This window comes from Rhineura floridana, chromosome 5 (assembly GCF_030035675.1).
Source record: "Rhineura floridana isolate rRhiFlo1 chromosome 5, rRhiFlo1.hap2, whole genome shotgun sequence".
Lineage (NCBI taxonomy): Eukaryota > Metazoa > Chordata > Lepidosauria > Squamata > Rhineuridae > Rhineura > Rhineura floridana.
This window is the reverse complement of record NC_084484.1, coordinates 133,659,469-133,674,394: the sequence shown is the minus strand read 5'-3', so window position 1 is coordinate 133,674,394 and position 14,926 is coordinate 133,659,469. Positions and strand designations below refer to the sequence as shown.

The 14,926-nt window shown below is 40.0% G+C and overlaps 1 protein-coding gene across 2 annotated transcripts in view; it reads right to left on the bottom strand.

Moving 5' to 3' along the window:
• Positions 1 to 7,167: 7,167 nt before the first annotated feature.
• HJURP (Holliday junction recognition protein) overlaps positions 7,168 to 14,926 on the bottom strand; it is a 37,146-nt gene continuing 29,387 nt past the window's right edge. The window contains exons 11-13 of one of the 2 annotated variants that reach the window (XM_061628105.1): positions 14,776 to 14,839; positions 9,504 to 9,591; positions 7,168 to 8,005 (exon numbers count right to left, since the gene is read on the bottom strand). In XM_061628105.1, the coding sequence (XP_061484089.1) occupies positions 7,876 to 8,005; positions 9,504 to 9,591; positions 14,776 to 14,839 (282 nt within the window). In that variant the 3' untranslated portion in view covers positions 7,168 to 7,875. The other variant, XM_061628106.1, reaches the window with a different exon arrangement.

Sequence of the window (14,926 nt, the reverse complement as noted above, 5' to 3'; positions counted from 1 at the left end):
TGTCTCTTCAAGTCAGCTGCAACTTATGGCGACCCTGTGAATCAACAACCTCCAACAGCATCTGTCATGAACCACCTTGTTCAGATCTTGTAAGTTCAGGTCTGTGGCTTCCTTTTATGCAATCAATCCATCTCTTGTTTGGCATTCCTCTTTTTCTACTCCCTGCTGTTTTTCCCAGCATTATTGTCTTTTCTAGTGAATCGTGTCTTCTCATTATGTGTCCAAAGTATGATAACCTCAGTTTCATCATTCTAGTTTCTAGTAATAGTTCTGGTTTCATTTGTTCTAACACCCAATTATTTGTCTTTTTCGCAGTCCATGGTATGCGCAAAGCTCTCCTCCAACACCACATTTCAAATGAGTTGATTTTTCTCTTACCCACTTTTTTCACTGTCCAACTTTCACATCCATACATAGAGATCGGGAATACCATGGTCTCAATGATCCCGACTTTAGTGTTCAGTGATACATATTTGTATTTGAGGACGTTTTCTAGTTCTCTCATGGCTGCCCTCCCCAGTCCTAGCCTTCTTCTGATTTATTGACTATTGTCTCCATTTTGGTTAATGACTGTGCCAAGGTATTGAACCATCTGGCAGCCCATAGTGTCCCAAATTTGTGTGCTGCCAAGTGTGACTCCACAAGTAGTTCAGAATAAGAGAATGCAGTGTAAAAACGATGACCCAGTATTACCTTTTTATTTGGGAGTCAATTGCAAGTTTGAAACAGCAAGAAGTGATCTATTTATATGCAAATAATTATATATTATAGCAATGAATAATCATATAAGATCACCTTTCATCAAAGTTCAGTCTGAAAAGGTCCCTGGCATTTTATCGAAAAGGATGACAGGTCAACACATGTGTTTCAGTTCATCCCAGAGTAGAAATTTTGAAATGCTTCTGAAATGACTGAACTGGAGATATATCTGGTGGGAAGCTGCCATGTAATCACTGTCTGTAATATACAGTACTGTTGCCAAAAAAATCACACTGGTATGTGCCATTATACCCTCTTATGTATTGAATACTGCACAGCTTACTGTTCATAATGCTTTCTGTAAGTGTCCAGAGTATTTTCCATTATATCTGTAAGTTGGGCTACAATAAATTAGCCACTGTTACTGAGGGGGAACTGAAAGATAACTAACACATTCATTCATAAAGGTGAGGTATGAATCCCAAAATGTCTCTATTCGGAATTCATTCACACAAGGTTAGATTCAATGTAGCATCAAGTTGAACATTCCATCATTGCAAGGATTTCTCCTTGTGAAACAGAATGCTCTTCCCCTCTCCTCCCCCCCCCCAGGTTCTGGAACAGATTTGGGGATGGTGCTAGGTGTGCGTGTGGAGAGGAGGGAGGAAAGTCCCTTGTGCTAGTTGAAGTTCTGCTAGTGTAAGAATTGAGTTGAATACTCCCTATAACCAATAGTGCCAAACCTGACTTTGCAATGGAAACTTGTGTGGAAGCATTGCTGGAGGAAAAATTACTGGGGAGTGAAGCACAAAAGTAAGAGTTAGCACTCACCACATATCTGTCATTTCTCTACTGGGACATTGTTCCCTCTTCGTCCTGTATTACAAAGGAGGAGCAGCGCTGGCTTTGAAGATACGGCAATTGAAATTGAAGCAGTTAGGATGCTAATTCAAGATATACTGTAAAGACAGGTGTAGCTTATTATCTCAGAACAATTAACTTGATGCAAAATCTAGAAGCAAATACTGTCTCCAGTCAAAGAAACTTAGAAAATAAGACTGCAAGGTTAAGACTGCAATCTTAAACATAATGTATTTCTGTTCACCAAGCCATTTGGTGGCTGAAATAGATTGTTTCCGACAATTTAAATGGTTAGTTTTAAGGGTATTTGGTTCGTTTTAAAATTCTTGTATTGTTTTGTTGTTTGCCACACTAGGTCCCTTTGAGAGAAGATAGGCAGGGGAAAAATCTAAGAAAACAGTTTTCTAGATACAACAACACTACTTTACTCATGTAGTGGAGGCTTACTTGAGTAAACATACACAGGATTGTGCTGTCAGTCAAGTAATTAAATAATTTAATTTATATACTGCTTCACAAAGTTTTGAACATGTTTATTTTAAATAATATTTATTAATAGGGCTGACAAGCAAACACTGGGCTTTTGAAGAGGTTTCTCACAAATATCAGCTCTCTGCCATCCACCAAATTCGGTTGCTTTTCCTTCCAGTTTTGCACTAGTACAAGCAGATTTCAGAGCAAAAAGAGTAACTGTAGCTGTTGCTCTAATAATAAAAAGCACAAACAAAGGAAGTTAATAATTCACTAACAGGCAAAAAACCCTTGCAGTTTAGGAACTTTAGCCAACAGATATTTTCTATCAAACTTTAAAAAGCAGGGAAATTGGACAGCTATAGTGAATGCACCAGGGGAGTAGGAGACCTGGCCTCCTCTCTGAGATATTGGACTGCCCTACAAATTTGTAAAAATGCAAACACAATTTGGGTTGGTCTTTCACAGTGCAATCTACTTCCAGTGTAGCATGGAAGAATTTGGTAACATGTGCCTCTGAGCATATGGCGAGTGGTGCCAATAGCTCCCATCTCCAAAAATGGAGAATTACACTTTTGTATGTTTGTTGGTGTTCTTCTTACTTTGCTTCTTTCCTGTGTTACTACTGTTTCTACAGAGAATCTAACCTAGAAAATTATATTTCTCTCATTATTCATCCTAGAAATCTGTGTCAAATTTATTTTTATTAATTTCAAAGCCTTTTTATTGGTCAATGTCATAATGGTGAAGACAGCCTTTTGTATTTCAAACTATTTCTATTTTGAGTGCATTAACAGTTGAATCTGAAACTGCAGTTTGAAGTAAAATCAGACTGATTACAATATGTTGCTACTTAAGCAATGCATCTAGCTGTTGGAAAAAACAAACTTGCCCTGCCCAAGATGCATGTTTTCAGCCTGCTATGCTTAAACCTCTCCATTTAAGTAAGGGTGGGCACAGTCAATCAAAAACACAGAGCATACCTAGAGATTTGCTGGGATATATTTCACCTCCCTTTATTTTATCGTGTGCAAACTGAGACACTACTCATGTCTTATTATTTTTTTATTTTTATTATTGGTATTATTATTTGATTTATATCCCGCCCTTCCTCCCAGTAGGAGCCCAGCGCAGCTCCTACTCTCTGTTGGAGATTATTCTGCAGATCAGTGCCATTATTCTACAATTGTTTTTGGCGGTTTTTTAGTGTAAATTATGCAAAGTGTTGCTGTACATCATATATTCACAGAAAGAGAAGCCAAAGAAAATGATTTACTATGGGAAACTTCACTAAAATTGCAAAGTAAATCAAACATATTTAAAATGACTCTGAACTATATCAACTGTCTTAATATTGTTGCTTGCTCCTAAACAAGATCAGCATAGCACATGTCTTGTTTCTGTTATTTGGGCTCATTGCAGGTGTTGCAATTTCTCTGCTTTTTTATCTGGGAGGTAAGAAATTGGATCCTGTACAAGTTTGTTGAGAATGGATTTGCATGCTTATTGAGTTCAATGGGATTTACTCCCCTGAAATCATGCTTAGGATAGGTGAAACTAACCACAGGGGAGGGGTTGGGGAGGAGGAGAAAGGGCAGGGGTAGGGGAGGTGGAGGGCAGGTTTGATGATTTGCACACTTATTGAGTTCAGTGGGATTTACTCCTGTACAATCATGCAATCATACTTAGGATAGGTGAAACTGACCATGGGAGAGAAGCAGAAGGGGGGGAGGGAAGGAGGAAGGGAGAGGGGAAGGAGCTGGAATGGATTGGAAGGGGAGGGGCAGGAGGGGAAAGGAAGGGGAGGGAAGGGGCAAGAGGGAGGGGATGGGAGGATCAGGGAAGGGCAGGTTTGATCATTTGCATACTTTTTGAGTTCAATGGGATTTGCTCCTGTACAATCATGCTTAGGATAGGAAAAACTGACCTGAGGAAGGGGGAGAGAAGGGGGAGAGAGGGAGGGAGGGGTGATTGGGTGGGTGGGCACTGCGCAGAGGGAAAGCCCTTCTTCTCCAAAAGGAAAACATTGTGAACAGCATCATTCTTTTTCAGGGTTGCCACCACCTTTTTATTATACAGCAGGCACATGTAGCCTCCCACCCAAATTTAAACCAAAGCTGTCCCTGGCTACATACACAGCAGACTTTTATTTCACTTTAGACAGTCATGGCTTCCCCCCCAAAGAATCCTGGAAAGTGTAGTTTGTGAAGGGTGCTGAGAGTTGCTAGGAAATGCCCTATTCTCCACACAGAACTACAATCCCCAGAAGAGGGGCTGACTGTTAAACCACTCTGGCCACTGGAGCTGTCAGGGGAATAGGAGTCTCCTAACAACTCTCAGCACCCTTCACAAATTATACTTCCCAGGATTCTTTGGGGGAAGCCATGACTGTCTAAAGTGAAATGTCTGGCAAATGTGTGGCCACCGGATTAGCCAATCCAGCTGTGAGGCTGGCTTTTAGAACATTTACAGTTGGTTCTTATCGAGCAGGCCCACGCTTATCATTGACTCAAATATTGAATTTGTTAAATTAATTAGAAATCAGCCAGGCATTTTTTAAACTGCAGAGGATGAAGGTGAGAGTATGGGGCAAGTCTAGTGGATTATAGGGGCTCTGTGAATATGGCTGATTTTTAATTAATTTCAACAAATGATGAAACCACTGACAGAAAAAAGTCCAGTAGGGGTTTGGATTTTTTTTTTTTCATTTTTCACTTTGAACTCTCAATTCTCTCTGCGTGTTTTGTGTATTGCCATGAAAACGTAGAGGGGTTTTTAGCAAGTGTTTCTGAGTTTACGACTATAAGTTTTGTAAGGTTTTGTTTTGAAGTGAGCTTATGGGAAGCAGCAAAATGGCATGGGGGATATTTTCAATTTAACATTGCGGAATGTGAAAAATCCATGCTGGCTGTAGTTGACAGCTACTCTCATGGCTGTAGAATGCCCAGTTAAAACTAAAGCCAATTAATTGTCAATGTCATGAAGACCAGAAACACTATGGCTTTAAAAAAAATCAGTCTCACATTTCAAATCTGAAGATGAACATTAAAGAATGTCTTCCCTTCTTACTTGAAACTGTCTATTATGTCAGAATTGACAAGATCCGAACAGGGCGGTTTATAACAGATGCTATTGGAGGTTGCTGATTCATAAGGTCACCATAAGTCGTAATCAACTTGAAGGCACAAATTATCTCAAGAGGTATTAGGACTTCCAACATGAGAATATACAACACAAACCTATGTATGTGTATTCAGACGTAAGTCCCAACAATTTCCATGGAAATGACTTCCTGAGTTACTTTAGGATTAAAGCCTTAAATCATTTTAAAATCAAAGTGATAGGATATTTTATGTGATAACCAACTTGGCAATCAAAACGTTAGTTATGTAGCTGAGAGCTGTCCCTGGTTCATATAGGAAACTCTGATAGGACTGTTTCAGAATCAGAACTCTAAAATTTGATGCTTCTGAACAGTATGCAGTTCTTTTTGCAGAAGCATGTAACTGAAGCATGTATTAAATTCCATATTCTTAAGTGTTGTCAGGATGCACTTCCTAAGCTTTGTGATAGTGTTGGTTTAGCAATTTCACCACAAATAAATGCCACTGCTCTTAAAAGAAACATGGTAGATTATTATTTTTCCCACTGCTTTACCCTTTACACCAGGAGAGGGGAATCTGTGGTCTAGGTGTTGTTGGACTATAAGGCTGTTTTCACATTGCGCTTTATACTATTATTCCGATGATTTCTGTAATTTTTACATCATATTTGATCTTTCACACAATGTACAAGCTAGTTCTGGTAATCTAGTGGAATACAGTGGAAGTTTAGTGCTCATTTCTGTGATAAATGATTCCAGAAATGATCCATTTGCAAGCTTGGAAACTCAGAAAATCATGGGAGCTTTGCACTAGCTGCAGCCACTCACGTGACAGGCAGCCCAGGATGCAATTTGTCCCTGCTCTTTTTGTGCACATTTTTCTTTTGTTTTGACTGACAAAAATTGTACTGGTATTCTGGCATAGGCGGAGGTAGCAGCTTTCTCTTCTTCCATTTCTGCCTCTGCCTCCTCAGGTGGATCAATATGCTTTGGACAGTTGTTTTTAAAACAATCCAAGTCTGAAGATAGAGCTGAATGAGGTTTAATAAAATGATAATAATAATAATAAAATTTTATTTTTGAGTCGCCTATCTGGCCGAATGAACAGCCACTCTAGGCGACGTACAAAATGCAGTAATACAATAACATACAATATTCCCTTGTTTAGAACTACCGGTATATCAGCACACATCAACAGAAATGAGGGGGGAAAGCCCAAAGTAACTCGCACAGTGAATTTTGGGGCAACTATAGTTCACATGTATACAACGGGTGAGGGACAAAAACCAGACATTTGTTGCAGCAGTGTGAAAGACATTTGTACAAAATGCCAGTATTCTGGCCGAAAAAGCTACAGTTTCTAAACATAACAGGCATTGCAATGTGAAAGTAATTTTTGAAATTGGGACAGAAGTGCTACCATTTTAATTCCCAAAACTGACATCATTCCTGAACATTGGCCCATGCTGGCTGGGCTGATGAGAGTTGGGAGTTCAACAACTGGAAAATGAAAGAGGCCACAGGTTCCCTATCCAATCTGTCCACTTCAGACATTTTGCTGCACAACATCTTTATGAGATTATTTTGTCACATGCACTTACACTACCTTACATTTAATCTCTTGAGAATTTTTGTATAATATTCATATTTTACCTAGGTAAATTGATTTTTCCTTAGATGAATGTATTATAAGGCATTCCCTGGCTTTTGCCTCTTTCCATTGCTGTTACCCTCCCTCCCCACACTCTCAATTTTTTGGCAAATGTCTTTGACAGATAATATATGGCCTTCCACATAAAATCTTGTTGCTGCTCACTGTTAAGTGCCATTTTTCTTCTTTAATTAGCCTATCCATTTATTCCAAACAAGAAACTAAGAAGAAAATAAGTATTTCTTTCAAAGAAGAAAGTCTAGGCTGGTTAATGAGAGCACATTTAACCTAAGTGAAACTTATCCGCCTGCTTCTTATTAATGAATAGGAAACATTTAGCTTAAAAGATAAACGTCTAATGGAATATAACAAAATTCACACAGCCATATATAAAGATTTATTAAGCATATAAGATACAGAAGCACTAGATATACACATTTAAAACATTAAAACCAAATTTGAAACACTGTATTACAATATAGATCTTCCCAAATTTAGTATTTTTAACAGTGGAATAATGCTCTGCTCTTCCTTAAAGCAGAAGCTCTCTGAATAGTACTTTAAATGCATTAAATAGCCTGTTAAAACATTATTTATGCATTAAGAGCAGATCTTGATTAGTCAAGCAAAATACATTAGAAATAGAGGAAATTATACATGCACACACAGAGAAAACAAGCTTGATCACCGCAAAAAGAACATTTGCTCCTATAAGTATGATAAGCCTTCAAGAAGTTTGATCCCTAGATGCTAAATTCAGGATTAACGAGATTCTAGAGACAGAGTCCTTCTTCAATTCCTTGAAGGATATGTAGTTCTCATATGGCAATGCATAACTACAATGGGTTTGATTCAGAGTCACATGAGAAGAGTATCACTCACAGAATAGAGTGCTCTTGGCTCCCCTTCCCTCTGGAGCTTCCTGCAACCTTCTGAAGTTGCTTCAGAGGGTTGGGGGAATATCTGGAATCATGTAGGTGGTGGCACTAGTGGACTGTACAGGGAAAGGGGAATTGCCTTCCCTTCACTAGATCCAAGTTCCTTTCATGAATGAAAGGGCATTTTTGGATCAAATCAAATAGCTTTCCCCTTAAAAATCATGAATTTCCTCTCTGCAGCCTTCCAGAAATGAACTTTCATAATCTTTACATAGGAGTTCTTCCACATAAGCATTTTCACTTGTGATTGGCTCATTGTGATAGCTAAGCTTCCTGGAAACCCTGGAAAAGGAAAGAGGATCTTATCAGTTCAAAACAGTGTTAGAAAGGGGTAGTAAAATGCAATGGCTGCAAATAAATTCTTCACCTGAAGACCAGGATATTTTTCACTCTCTCATAGGAATAAAAAACCCCAACCTGTCCCCAATACCTCTTCAACTTCACACATAATTAACACACTAGTGAACAGCAAATACATCCATACAAAAGATAAACCATTGTGTAATAACTAAAACAAACACAATATGAAAGCTACCAATTTTAAACTCAACAACCTGTAAAACTGTAAGTCCAAAAGTCTTTACCAGTGCAGCCAGAGAAAAAGAAGGCTACATGTGATGCAGTTTCAGAATCTCTCTCTTGCTTAGCAATTGCACAATCTTTGCTGTGGTACACAGAGTAGACTGCATCTTGGCCAGCATTAACCATTTTGAGCCATCTCCTAACTAATGTAATAATACACCAATATAAAAGTAGCTCTTCAGTCATCCTCAAGTCCTATATAAAAAAAACTGTGCTCATAACCGAGTTTCTGGCATCCATTTAAATATCTTCTCAGCTTCCAAACTAACCCCAAGCTTTTGTCATTCTGGTGCCAAGACTGTATTTCTCAAAAAGGAAGCAGCACTAGGGAGGGGAAGGAAAAATATATTAAACCATCTTGACAAGATGCCATCTTGTATAATCCCAATAAATCACTGGCAGAACCACACTACCTTCCTCACAGGCTCACCAAATTTTATCTGGTCTAGCCCATCAGCATAGCTTTGTCTGATACATTTGCATATTAATGTGTGTTTATATTTTATTGTTTTCTAGATTCATTTATTTGGAATGAAGTTAGCTTCCCTTCCCTACTTTTCTTTTTCCCAATACTACCACCCTCTCCATCACCCTCACCTTAAAAACAGGCTTGAGCAGGGCAACAGCTTAGTGGCAGAACACATGCCTTATACATAGAAGGTTTCAGATTCAGTCCCCAGCATCTACAGATCAGATTGGGGAAACCTCCAGTCTCAAATCCTGGAGAGCCACTGCCAGTCAGTGCAGACAATACCAGCAATATGTAATATGCACTGGGATGCCTTTGCAACTAGGGAATCTGACTAGACAGTTCCTTACACTATACTGTTTCAAGAGAAATCTTTTTTCTTATTTTATATCAATAAATAAAACTTCCTTAGCAAACTTGAAAGGAACAAGTTTAACACCTTATCTGCCTTATTTTACTGTCTGAACTCTAAAAAGAATTCATGTCAAATTTCTTAGACTTATTTACAAACAATAAGATATCTGTTATGAACTAGTCTAGAATATCAGTGGGCATATGATTGTGCCAAAAATATTTGAAGATAAGCCTCAGTGCAAGAAAACGTTTTGTCATTCTTTTCAACTCATCTTAGGTGTAGTTAACAGGAACACCTTATTATTTCTCCTTCCCAAACCTTTCACAGTGAAATACAACAAAGGGATACTGAAAATGAGTTTAGGTGTCACTTACCCTGATGTCCAGTTTTGTGATTTTCTTGGAGAATCATTATTTTGCACAAACTTAGGAATGCTTACATCTGCATCTGTAATCCTGGATTCTGTGTTAAGAGATTTGATGTGGTAAATAAGGTAACAATTTCGAATGCAAAGGATAAGAAAACCAAATCATGAAAACCAGACTACCTCATAGAGGATAGGTATAAAGAGCACAAAGACTTTGAATATTAGCAGGATGAAAGAATAAAAGTGAATTAAAAACTTTTATTTTTTAAAGAACATGTCACTTTTAAAACCTCAAATGCATACAAATGTGTTCAAGAGTTAATAGTCTTTTAAAACTAAGTCAATAGCCTTCTACCATACATAATGGAGTCAAACCTTGTTGCTTTTCTGTGTAAAAGAATAACCGAGAGGAAAACAAGCTATCTCTGGAAGTCAGTCTAAAAAGTATGACACAATGGCTGCATTTGGACAATCATATGTCAGCTTATGTCAAGATATGCTTGAGTCTTTTGCCTATGCATTCGGTCCCTTGATGCCATGAGCCCATCAAACCAGGAAGTGTCAAGGAACCATTGTTTCCTGTTTTGCTGAAAACAAGAACAAGCCAGATATTAAGCCACCTTCAAACTGTGATTTAATATTCTGGCTTGTTCCAAAGCTGGAATCAAGTTTCCTGGTTTGATAAAATAGGAAAAAATAGTTAATTAGAGACTCCCTGGTTTAATTGCAGCTTGAATGAAGGGAGGAGCAAAGGGGTGTGTGCAAAGACAAAAGGCTCCTACATATCTCAGCTTGCTTACCTTTTTTGTTTTTTATATAACAAAGGTTTTACTCCAGAAGAAATCAAGTTCTTTATCTGTTATCTTTTCGGCGCCAGGTCAAGACTTTCCTCTTCTCCCAGGCATTTTAGCATGTGTTTTAAATTGTTTTTAAAAGATGCGTTTTTAAAATTATGTATTTGTTTTTAATGTTTTTAGTTATTGTAAACCACCCAGAGAACTTCGGCTATGGGGCGGTATATAAATACAATAAATAAATAAATAAATAAAATCCAAATGAAACCCGGATAATAATCACTGCATAAGGAAGTCCTATTCAATTCAATGGGGCTTACTCCTAGGTAAGTGGGGTTAGGACAGCAGCTTTAGTATTCCTTTTTTCACAGAATGCTCTAGCCACAAGTTGTAAAAACCAACCTTTATTTATTAAATTTATATCCCACCCTTCCTCACAGTAGGAACCCAGGGGGGCAAACAAAAACACTAAAAGCAATTTAAAAACATCTTAAAAACATTTGAAAAACAACTTTAAAAACTTAAGAAGCAATTCCAGCGCAGAAGCAGACTGGGATAACATCTCTACTTAAGATGCTTGTTGAAAGTGGAGTCTTCATTAGGCACTGAAAAGAAAACAGAGGTGGCGCCTGTCTAATATTTAAGGGGAGGAAATTCCAAAGGGTAGATTCCACAACACTAAAGGTCCACTTCCAATGTTGTGTGGAACAGACCTCCTGATAAGATGGTATCTGCAGGAGGCCCTCATCTGCAAAACGCAATGAGCTATTGGGTATATAATGAGTAAGATGATCTTTGAAGGTTCCTGGTGCCAAGCTGCGCAGGGCTTTGTACACCAAAACTAGAACCTTGAACTTGGCCCAGTAGCTAATGGGCAGCCAGTGCAATTCTTTCACATGCAATACCCTGCCCTAGTGAGCAGTCACACCACTGCATTTTGCACCAGCTGCAGCTTCCGGACCCAGCCTCAAGGGCAACCCCATATAGAGCGCATTACAGTAATCCAGCCTGGAGGTTACCAGTGCATGAACAACAGTGGTCAGGTTATCCTGGTCCAGAAACGGCAGTGGCCATCTTACCAGCTGAAGCTGGTAAAAGGCACTTCTAGCCACTGAGGTCACCTGGGCCTCTAGCGACAAAGATGGATCCATGAACACCCCCAGACTAAGAACCTGCTCTTTCAGACGGAGTATGACCTTATCCAAAGCAGGTGATTAACCAATTATCTGAACTCAGGAACCACCAACTCATAGCGCCTCAGTCTTGCTAGGATTCAGATTCAGGTTTATTGGCTCTTATACAACCCACCACCGAGTCCAGGCATTGGTCCACAGCTTGCACGGCCTCTCCCTATTCAGATGTTACAGAGAAATAGAGCTGAGTATCGTCACCGTACTGCTGACACCTTGCCCAAATCTCTTGAGGACCACTCCCAAGGGCTTCACATAGATGTTAAACAACATTGGGGACAAGATGGTACTATGTGGCACCCCACAGCACAACTGCCAGGGTGTTGAAAGACAATCACCTAATGCTATTGTCTGAAAATGACCCTGGATATAGGACAGGAACCACTGTAAAAATGCCCCCAATACCCATCTCACCAAGTCAGCTCAGAAGGATACCATGGTTAAAGGTATCAAGAGCTGCTGAGAGATCAAGTAACAGGGTTGCACTCCCTCTGTCCTTCTCCCAATAAAGGACATCCATCAGTGCAACCAAGGACAATTCAGTCCCATAACCAGGCCTGAACCCAGGTTGGAATGGGCAAAAAAAAAAAATCTGTTTATTCCAAGAGTGCTTGAAATTGCTGCGCCACAACCCTCTCAATCACCTTCCCTAAAAAGGGGATATTTGCCACCAGACAGTAGTTGTCAAAAACCAATGGGTCCAGGACAGGCTTTTTTCGGAGCAGGCGGACACCGCTTCTTTGAGGGTGTCTGGGACCACGCCTCTTGCAAAAACACATTAACCACACCCTGGATCCACTCAGTCATACCCCCTTGGCAAACTTTAATAAACCCAGAAGGACAAGGGTCGAGAGGACATGTTGCTGGCCGCATCGTCACAACCACCTTGTCCATATAATCTGGTTGCATAAACTGTAACTGATCCCAAGAAGTTGAACAAGACATTGTATTGGATGCTTCACTGGGAACTACGGTAGATGTAGATAGGACATCAAGATTGCTATGGAGGCGAGCAACTTTACCTTTGAAGTGCCTTGCAACAATTCACAGTGTGCTTCTGAAGGGTCTAAAACTCCATTTCCTGGAGTTGATGTCAACAGACCCCTGACAATATTTTATTTATTTATTTATTTATTGAATTTATTAGTCGCCCATCTGGCTGGCTGTTCAGCCACTCTGGGCAACGTACAACATAGGCATACAATACGTAGGCATTAAAAATCTAAAAACAATGAAGATAAAATCTAACCCACCCCAAAAGCCTGCCTGAAGAGCCAGGTCTTCAAGGCCCAGCGGAAGCTCATCATAGAAGGGGCATGGCGGAGATCATTTGGGAGGGAGTTCCACAGGGTGGGGGCCACAATTGAAAAAGCCCTCTCTCTAGTCCTCACCAGTTTGGCTGTTTTGACTGATGGGATGGAGAAGTCTTTTGGGGCTGATCTTGTTGGGCGGCACAGCTGATGATGCTGGAAGTGTTCCTTTAGATAGACTGGGCCGAAACCGTATAGGGATTTAAAGGTCAAAACAAACACCTTGAATTGGGCCCAGTAAGCAACTGGTAACCAGTGCAACTCTTTTATGGAAAAGCTCCACTGGACGGCTACTTGAGGATATGATGGAGGCAGAGAGGTGGGCCGTGTTTGCTGCCCTCACTGCCACACAGTAGGTGTGGTTATGTTTTACGTGTATCTGATCAGCCTCATAGCACGTATTTCGCCACTTGCTCTCTAGCCATTGTCCAGCCTGTTTCATTGCCCTTAGCTCACTGGTGTACCAAGGTGTAACCTGGGTTTCACAATGCCAGAGAGGGTGCTCAGGGGGAGCCATATTAAGAGCCCGACAAGTCTTGTTGTTCCACAGTGTAACAAGGGTTTCAACAGGGTCACCTGCTCTGTATATTGGAAACTCCCCCATCTAAAGAACACTCTCCATTTGGACAAAAACCAAATTGAGGGTGTGTCCTGCCCTATGTGTTGGACCGGTGACAACTTCAGACAGTCCCATTGTCATTATGGAGACCATGAAGTCCCTAGCTGGAACACTAGAGGCAGCCACAACATGGACATTGAAATCACCCAAGACTATTGTTCTCGGCGCCTCAAAAACCACAGCCAAGATGGCCTCCACCAGCTCGGTCAGAGAAGCTGCTGGACAGCAAGGTGGACAGGACATCAGCACCAACCCTAGTTTACTGCCTCCTTGGCCTGACACCAGGTGCAGGCCCTCACAGCCAGTTCCAAGACAGAGTAGTTTCCTGGTGACAGGGATGGAGGTTCTGTAGGTCACAGCAACCCCTCCCACTGTCCTTGCAGCCTGTGCTGGTGTTGCACTGAGTATCCAGGTGGGCAAAGCTGGGTCAGGTCAATTCCTCCCAGCTCACCCACCCAGGTCTCGGTAATGCACACCAAGTCAGTACCCTCATCCATGATCAAATCATGGATGAGTGTGGTTTTATTGTGTACCGATCCTTTCCATGTGTACCAAACCTTTCCTTTGGCATAAACTGCTAAATTGAACTGCAGGGGCTATGAACAAGTCAGATGATAAGATATGCAACTAACCAGAATACAGAAGAAATTTGCTTAGCTCAATGAGAACTTACGTTTTCAGATCTACATATTCCCCTTGTTTGCTTAGCCAATTATGGAACAATGTAATAAGTCAAAATTATGTTCAGTTTCAGATGAGCATTCAACACACATGTTCAGATTTAGGTTCTATCTTGCACTGTTATATTTAAAAAAAGAAGGCCACATGACTGAAAAACTATTTCTAATATTTCCATGTGACAGAAAAAACTTTCTAAAAAAATGCTATCGTTCCCATTATTATTCCACTTTTTCCAGCTTTACCTAGTGAATACCAGGAAAAAAGCCCCCCCCATTTACCAGCACCCTACCCAAATCTAGTCCCCCCCCCCGGGAGAACTGCCAACTCTATGGACCTAGGTTTTCACTTTCACTGTGGAAAAGGAGATAGGAGGCACAACTTAGCAGATCTGGGAAACAGAGAATGGGAACTTTGTGAAGTATTTTATCTTCTACTATGTAAAACATTCCCATGCTTTTATCATTTCTTCGTATACAGCCTGTGTCAAAAGGATTTTAAAATTAAAGTTGGTCAAATAACTGAAGAGTGGATGGGAAAAAATGACTGGATGGTTCTTGGAATTACCAGATATGATAGGGTAGAAAAAGAATGGACCTCCTGTCAAAGATGTAAAGAGAATTGCTTAATGCTCTGGATAGCACCTATTCAAAATTAAAAAAATTACTTTCTCATCTTTAAAACCTACCTTTTATACAAGTGCTTGGAACAGCCAGATAGCTGTGATTTGAAGAAACACAAAATCTAGAATCCTGAAAATTAAATGTTCAAACATTAAAATGATGTAGTTTTACAATCTGGATTATCAATATCCAGGGATTATTTTAACAAGCTTCTAT